This window comes from Strigops habroptila, chromosome 19 (assembly GCF_004027225.2).
Source record: "Strigops habroptila isolate Jane chromosome 19, bStrHab1.2.pri, whole genome shotgun sequence".
In the NCBI taxonomy this organism is placed as follows: domain Eukaryota; kingdom Metazoa; phylum Chordata; class Aves; order Psittaciformes; family Psittacidae; genus Strigops; species Strigops habroptila.
This window is the reverse complement of record NC_044295.2, coordinates 3,380,513-3,388,713: the sequence shown is the minus strand read 5'-3', so window position 1 is coordinate 3,388,713 and position 8,201 is coordinate 3,380,513. Positions and strand designations below refer to the sequence as shown.

At 49.2% G+C, this 8,201-nt stretch overlaps 1 protein-coding gene across 4 annotated transcripts in view; it reads left to right on the top strand.

Annotated features, from left to right (window-relative positions):
- Window positions 1-2,838: 2,838 nt before the first annotated feature.
- The window catches only part of MLLT6 (MLLT6, PHD finger containing), a 44,773-nt gene continuing 39,410 nt past the window's right edge, over window positions 2,839-8,201 (top strand). For 2 of the 4 annotated variants that reach the window (XM_030508860.2, XM_030508862.2), the window contains exons 1-2: window positions 2,854-2,981; window positions 6,647-6,726. In XM_030508860.2, coding sequence (XP_030364720.1) covers window positions 2,873-2,981; window positions 6,647-6,726 — 189 coding nt within the window. In that variant the 5' untranslated portion in view covers window positions 2,854-2,872. Of the gene's footprint in view, window positions 2,982-6,646; window positions 6,727-8,201 lie in introns of all 4 variants that reach the window. The other 2 variants (XM_030508861.1, XM_030508859.1) reach the window with 2 other exon arrangements.

The window sequence follows — 8,201 nt, the reverse complement described above, 5'->3', positions numbered from 1 at the left end:
GTTCATGTTTGGGGTTTATTTGTTGTTCTTTAACATAGGATGTATGTATTTTATAGATAAAATAGCTGATATACGAGTAATCTGGAAAATGCAATGTAATGGCCTTGTACCCTGGTAAGAGCATTTTATTTAACATATCTCAAGAATTTCCATGGCAGGCACTTAGATGATAACTAAGTTTATGTTATTTTTAAATACTAATCAAGGAAATGCAAAGGATCCCCCTGGAAGTGGAAGATCATCTGTAACAAAGACCCTGAGGACAGAGAGAACAGTTCTGTTCACGACATACAAGCCTTGGAAAGCCAGTTCCCTTATGCATAATTTTATAGTTATGGTAGTAAATTACTAAGTTTAGTATCAACTTCTGAAGCTACGACTGAGATACTGAGGATTGTGGTTCCCATGAGTTAGTACATAACGTTTGAATTTTGCTTGCTTCCTGCATAGAGCCACAACTTAAAACCTGGTGGATAAAAGCACAAATGAGCATTACAAATTAAATATCTCCATGTCTCCTTTTTCACTAAGTTGTAACTTTCCCCCAAATTTCTCTCAAGAAACCGCCGTGCCCTTTCCTCCCTGGCCTAGCCTTTCCTCACCACAGGAATTACTTATGTAAATTGGAACTTAATCCCCTGAAGGCAAATTTGCAGTTCAAGTCCAAGTGTCTGCTGGCATGGCCAACTGGAACCAAGACGGTCAGGGGATGGTGGATGTTTAGCATTTTGTCCCGTAGCCTAAGACAATCTTAAACCACAAGGATCTCCTTCAGGTTACAAAGGCAACCAGCCAGATTTTCCCTCTTTTCTTTTAAACAAGTTCATAACACAATAGATAAAAGGAAGAAGAAAGAAAAAGAAAAAGAGGGGGAGAGGAGGGGAAACCCTCCCAGAAAAGTGAGCTAAGGCTGAGTGAATTTCCAGCAATGTGGTGACCGTATTGTCTGCCCCTGTGACTCTCAAAGGAATGGAATAAAAGGAAGACAGCAACCCAGCAGGCAGCTTCTCAGGGAGCCGTCTGCCTTCCAGCCCCTTGATGTAATGCTTGAACAGGTGCAGTATAAAGGATGCTAAACTGGTGATTACTGGGGCTGCTGGAATGGGTTTCCTCCCCTCTCTCTGCTGAGGTTTTGCTTAAAGAAACTAGATGATGGGCTACACCGACCTTCCAAAGACTACCTGTCACAAGGGGAATGCTTTGAACAAGAAGAGGGTCATCAGCCTACGAGACATGGACATTGTCTCTGCTCTTATTTATGCTGCTATATCCAGGAGCAGTTCCTGTGGAGTCACTGCAGCGAGGCGCTTGCAGCACGAGAGCAGAACTGAGGTTGTGTTCCAGGGATCATCTGTCTGCAGAAACATAGATGGTGGTGGAGACTTTTGAGTAAAGATATGGCATCCTAGCTACTCCCATACATGCCAGCATCTGAAAACAGTTTTAAGCCCTACAGACAGCCCTACTACAGCAGCACAGCAACTGAAGAGGACCCGTTTTTCTTTATCGATGCGGGCAAAACCATGTTCACTGTGAGGTTTTGTACTGTTCCTTTGCCCATTCTGGCACCAGGCACTGCTTTTTTTCCATGAGGCCAGCGTGGTGCCTGAGTAAGGACCTACATGAGACCAGGAGACCTGGACTCTGCTTCCTTGGAGCTGCTCTGGGTCCTCCTGCAGATGATTTCGGGCAGAACTGGAGCCACAGGAACACGTTACATGAATTCTTTGGGTTCCTCCTAGGCCTCTTTTCTAAGATGTAATTATTTTTGTGCTCAGTGCTTGGGTTCTCCTCACTTCTCCTTGTCTATTCTGGATGATGTCTCCAAGGTGAGAGCTATTTCTCACAATATACCAGGGTTCTCATGGTACTGTGTGGACACTGGCACAGGTTGTCCAGATAAAGCTGTGGCTGCCCCATCCCTGGCAGTGTTCAAGGCCAGGCTGGACACAGAGGCTTGGAGCAACCTGCTCTAGTTGAAGGTGTGGTTGGAACTGGAGGAGCTTTAAGGTCCCTTCCAACCCAAATCATTCCATGTTTCTATGATTCCATGATTCTACGATTGCCTGATTCTGTTTCTAGGATTCTAGGATTTATGGGCCCCGCAGGTGCAATCCCATACATCACAACTCACTGTACTTCAGCATTATTTCTCTTTACTGGTTTCCAGCTGATTCCTGACGCTTGTCCTGCTGGGCATAAACCTCCAAGGGGGCCCATTTCCCTCTTTCCACGCAAAGATAACAAAAACAGGTGCCAAGGGGTTAAAGCCTCCTCCAGAAGGAGCCGCCGGGAGCAGGACAGCCGGTGGCGCTCTCGGAGCCCGGATCTGTCAGGGATTGCGGAGATAATGGGATTTGCGGAGCGGTCCCAGCTCATCCCTCCGGCGCGATCCATGTTGGCTGGCTCGGGCACGCATCCAGCGGTTTGCACACCCGGGTGCACACTCGGATTCCTGCTCGGGAGGGGAGAACAAAAACATGGAGATGCGGCGCAAAGCGGCCGGAGAGGGGTGTGGGGGTGTAAAAATAATAATACTACTACTAATATTACAATTCAATCATCTCACACACACAGAGCACGCGGAGAAATGCACCCGCCCCAGCCTGTGTGCAGCACATGAACCTCGGCTTTTACCGGAGCCATGATTGTACGGGGGAAAGGGGGGGTTGTGCGTGTCCATGGGCTGGCCTCGGCGCCCCCCCCAGCGCTGCCCGGGGGGGGTCGAACACCCCGCAAGCTCCGCGAAGGGCGTCGGGGCTGCGAGCGGGGCGGGGGGAGCGCGGAGGAGGAGGAGGAGAGAGGAGGAGGAGGAGGGAGGAGTGTGTGCGTAGAGGGAGGCGGGGGGGGGGGAGGAAACCCTCATGGAAGTATGAAGGAGATGGTGGGAGGCTGCTGTGTCTGTTCTGATGAGCGGGGCTGGGCGGAGAACCCGCTGGTGTACTGCGACGGGCACGGCTGCAATGTGGCGGTGCACCAAGGTAAGGCACCGGATCCCGGCCCGGCCCGACCCGACCCTCCGCCGGCACCGGGCACCGCGGGGCCGCCGCCGCCTTCCCCCCGCCGGGCGCCCCGGGGAGGCCGGGGAGAAGGCGGGGGGTGACACACACACAGGGGAGGCGAAGGGAGGCGGGGGTGGGGGGGCTTTGTTTTATCCCTATTGTTCAAAATAACGGTGTCGCCGCCGGCCTGGCTCGGCGGAGGAGCCGCGGGGGAAGCGGGGCGGGCATCAGCTGCGCCCCGGTTGCCGGGGATGGGGGGGGACACACACACGCACCTCCCGTGGTGCTCGTTACCGGGAGCCGCCGGCCGCGGGGGGGTGTGTGTGGTGGTATCTCCTGGGGCGGCGGAGCCGGGTTTCCCCCCCCCCCCCCCCCGTTCTCCCGGGTAGGGCGGGCTGCTGAGCCCTGGGGGAACGGGGCGGGCCGCCGCTGCTGGCCCCCGGGGGTCCGGTACCCTCGGGTAACCCCCGGGGCGGGTGGTTGCAGGGCAGGGAGGAGGACAACCCCTCTGCTCCCAGGGCTGCGGGTGATTTGCATTTTAAATGACTTGGAGCACGCCCCTAACACACGGCACCGGAGTGGAAAGTTTGTCCTCGGGTCTCCCACCCAAACAACAACAAGAAGATTAAAAGGATATGTATTCGCTTTCGCTCCGAGCCAGCAGAAAGGCACCGTGATTACCCTGGCTGCGTTGTTTTGAATAGCACGAAGGTTTCTGGGCTCATCTGGCATGTCTGTTTTTCCATCTATTATTATCCCATCCATCCACCAGCACATCTCCAGCCTCTTCCTGTACAAGCTATCCCTTGGTGCCTTGATGCACACTCCTGGTTCCAGCTCTGCTGGTCCCTGAGTCCGGAGCTTGGGCTTGCTTTTTCTTTCCCTACGTTTGGAGTGTCCCTGCTCACGGGTTATTAAGAAGTCTCTTACAACCAAGTGACTAGAGGGGAGTTACAATGAGGAAGTGAAGCTCGCAGGGGGTTTTCTTCATTCAGAGGTGATGCTCAGGTGTCTCCTGGCACCAGGCAGCCCTGAGGACCTGGCAGGACTTCCCTATGGAAGGATGCTTCTTTCTGGTTTAATTTCACTGTTATAAGTCTACAATTCTTCTCATTATTTATCAAAGCTCATGCTAGAGAATAGGTTTCTTCATTGCTCTCTGTTTTGCAGGGAGATAAAGGGCATTGGCATCCTTCTACCCACTCCCAAGATGAATATAAACACTTTTGCTTGCTGGCAAAGGACAGTTTCAGATGTGGAAGAACAGTTTCAAATGTGCCATGCTTTTATTCCTTTAGGGTGCCTGTTCCTAGGCCTGCACAGGTCTGGTGACTGGATATTTTTGCTGTGCTGTTGTTTTGGTGGAGCTGGAGCGTGTTAGAAAAGCCTCAGCAAGGGCAGCGCTTGCATGCCTGGAAAACCCAACTGTCTACTTAGGTCTTGGAAGAGTCCTTCAGGATATAGTAATTCATTTGTTGCTCAGAGAAGCTGTGGCTGCCCCATCCCTGGCAGTGTTCAAGGCCAGGCTGGATGGGGCTTGGAGCAACCTGCTCTAGTCTAGGGTTGGAGCTGGATCAGCTTTAAGGTCCCTTCCAACACAATCACCATCCTGTGATTCTATGATATGGAGTGTAGTAGTGTGGAGCGGATGTTCTTCAACCCTCTTTTTAAAGCCTGCTCATAACCCTCGCAGTAGTTTGGTGGTTTGGTTGGCTTTTATTTCTTAAATAGAAACAAACCACTGGAGGGGATCATTTCTCTCATGCCGTGCAATCACACACAGAGTTTGGTGTCTGTGCTGCTTGGATATCCGCAAAACCAAAGTTACCTTTTGAAATGATTGTACAGCTAAATAAAGAATGCTGGATTTAAACACCCCTTATTTTATAGCTATACTTCAGGGCTGATTCTTAAAAATATCAGTCCCAGTTCTGTGATGGTGCTTAGAAATCTGCCTTCCCAGTAAACCATTCTGCATGTTAACAAAACCGTCTGATTGGAAATGAAGCTCTAGTAAGATAGTTAAGAACATTTATGAATCGTATTGTCAACTCTGCCTTACTCATGTTCTGCTTTCCTCCTTTCCTTGCTTTCCTCCTTCCTTGCTTTCCTCCTTCCTTGCTTTCCTCCTTCCTTGCTTTCCTCCTTCCTTGCTTTCCTCCTTCCTTGCTTTCCTCCTTCCTTGCTTTCCTCCTTCCTTGCTTTCCTCCTTCCTTGCTTTCCTCCTTCCTTGCTTTCCTCCTTCCTTGCTTTCCTCCTTCCTTGCTTTCCTCCTTCCTTGCTCTCTTCCTTTTTGAAGCAGCGGGCACAGAAGCTCGCACTAGCTCCAGCTGAGTGCTTGCCTTTGGCCCTAAGCCCGCTGCTAAAGATGGACCCAGACTCCTCTGTCATTGCTTTCATGTAGCTTCTATTTTCTTGTGCGTATGCCTTGGCTCGTCTCACAGTCAGCTCTTTCAGTTTAACTCTACGATTGCATTCGTTTTCCTGGCTGATGTGGAATAATAGACATTAGAGAGATGGAGAGAACCTACTGCGGGTCGTGCCTGGTCCATCCCCTGGGGAACATCACAGGATTGCTTCCAGCAGGATATTTTCAGATGCTTTGTCCAACCTAGTTTCAAATGTCTCAAGTGACTGGGATTCCATTCCAACTGCTAGCTCGCATTTGAAGGTGGAATAAGGAAGATATAATTTGTTCTTTCCTAGGAGACTCCTATACCCTTGTCTCAGATGCATAGTCTTACCTCTTACCACTATCTTTACCAGCCTCTGTTGCTTTAAACCCACTTGCATGGTGGCTAAGAGCCCTTTCAGGGTCAGAAACACTTCCTTTGAGGCTCACAAAGACCATCCTTGGAGAGTTAGAAGGAGGAGATCACAGAACAAGGTGAACAGTCTTCAAGCAATGTTGCCCCATCAGAGAAGGGCTACTTGTAAAGAAGTGGGAGCTGCAGCTTCTAGAGGGAGACCCTGAGAGCATCGGTAGTGATGTAGAAAGCCAGAGAGACGTGTGGTATAGTTGGATAAAAACAGATCTGTTCGGTTAGCAGCTGGAGACTTGTGTTGACGCAGAACCTGCTCACAGGAGTAGCCCTAAACAGCCTGAACTCAGTGTTTTTGGAAGCATGCTGGGAAAGGCTGGACTCGAGGGTGTGCGGGATAAAGGAGAGTTCCGCTTGGTGTCTGTTTGAATTCTCATCGAGGTTATTTCCTTCATGCTGCTGAGATTTTATCTTAGTCCAAGTTATGGTTAAGGGGCTTCATAGCCATCCTTTTCACAGTTTCATGTTTAGATTGCTAGTGACACTTAAGAGGTAAGAAATTACTCTGTTTGTATTCCCTAGGCCAGAGTTAGCCACAGTTTATGAAGCACTCCATTCCTGCTTAGGCCAGGTTTCCATAGGAATTTCTCATCCTGGCCATGAGCTTATTTGAAAGCTTGAGTAAATGGACCTCTCGCAAAATGCCCACTGTTGCTGGGTATGGAAACTCGAAAGAGGAATAAAACGTGGTGTAGATGTAATTTTTGGGTTTTGTCACCCACCTCTGACTGCTAACAGCTCTGGAAACCTTTTATATACCTGTGACATATGAAACAGTTGATTTAAAGATGGTCTAATGAACTCTCTTTGCTTTTCTTCCAGCTTGCTATGGAATTGTCCAGGTTCCTACTGGACCCTGGTTCTGTCGGAAATGTGAATCTCAAGAGAGAGCCGCCCGGGTGGTGAGTACGGAGCACACTTGTACTCAGACTGAGTAGGTTCATTCAGTGCCCTTCATGCCACTACTGGGAGCAGCTGGCAGAAGCTATAGAGCCTGGAATTCCAGCACTGCTGCGATTGCAGCCCCAGCTCTGCCCGTAACCTGCTATATCTTGTTTATACCACAGGAATAGTTGTGTTAAACAATTTGATACAATGCTGTTAGCCATTTTGATGAAAATTCTGCTTTTAAGCAAGTTATCAATGTCAACAGTTTTGAGTCTTAGAGACCTCAATCTTATTTAGGAAAAAAGTAAATCGTGGCATTCTTCTGAAAAGTGTTTTCCCTGCTCTGCAGGAAGCTTTGGAGTGGAGGAAAGTCAGCATCCAGAGATGCTGCTATGCTGTCAAAGTTACCGTGCTGACTGCCAAGGTGGATTGGCACTCGGATCTCCCTTGTAGCAACAGTCTCCTGCATAAAGCCTTCCGAGTTAGTGAAACAGCAGAGAAAGTGACAGGAAGGTGGATCAGGGCTTAGTTTCTGGCTAAAGCAGTGATTCAGCAGTCTAGAACATTTACAAATGTTCTCAATTAATTCTGGCATTTCCCGGTGAGGCAGGAAAGTGGAAACAATCAGGCCCAGGGCTGCTTCTGAGCCCTGTGTGGCAAAGTTATTTGGGCAGTAAACTAGGCTGTGAGTTTATAGCACACCAGCTACTCTGCAATTACTTCCCACGTGAGCCCTTATCAGATACGGCTGCACCATAGAGTATCTCGAGTTGGAAGGAACCCATAGGGATCATCGAGTCCAACTCCCTGCTCCTCCCTAACAACTGCTGAGGCACTGGGATGTAGATCTTTAATGTGTTAGTGATGCCATGGGTGCTGCTTTTGCCATACAGTAAATCTTTCTGATTTCCTGCCTTTTGAACTGGTTTAGCTGAATCTTTTCTAATGCACACGCTTAGTAAAGTTGATGTAGGTGAGCTCTGGGTCTGTGGATCTGCACAAATAGCGTGCTTCATCTCAACTGGGCTCTGCTTGCTGCACTACAGAAGTTTAATGTTTCACAGATGGGCGAAGAACTTGGCAAAGATGAGTGAATGGGGGAATTAGGTATCTGTACCATGCTTTTGACATTGCATTAACTCATTCCTCATTGGAAGTGGGAGTGTAAACAAGACCAGACTTTCAGACCTGAGCTCTTGTCCCATTGTAAGATGCTGCTTTTATGTGCACTGCAGTAAAGAAGATCAAATGTGTCTTTGAGTGGTTTTACATCCTGCAGATAGCTTCATAGCAAAGAAAGGAATTTGGGTTTCCTGGGCCTCCTTCCCACTACTCTCCCAGCTGGGCAGGTAGAGTGAAGCCATTCAGCGTTAGCTACAACTCAGTGTAAGCTGTAGTAACACATGTATACGCAATCCTCCTCACCTGTACTCATTGCAAGGACTAACTTTTCACGTGCACATTACACACTTCAAGCTACCTCCAAGGT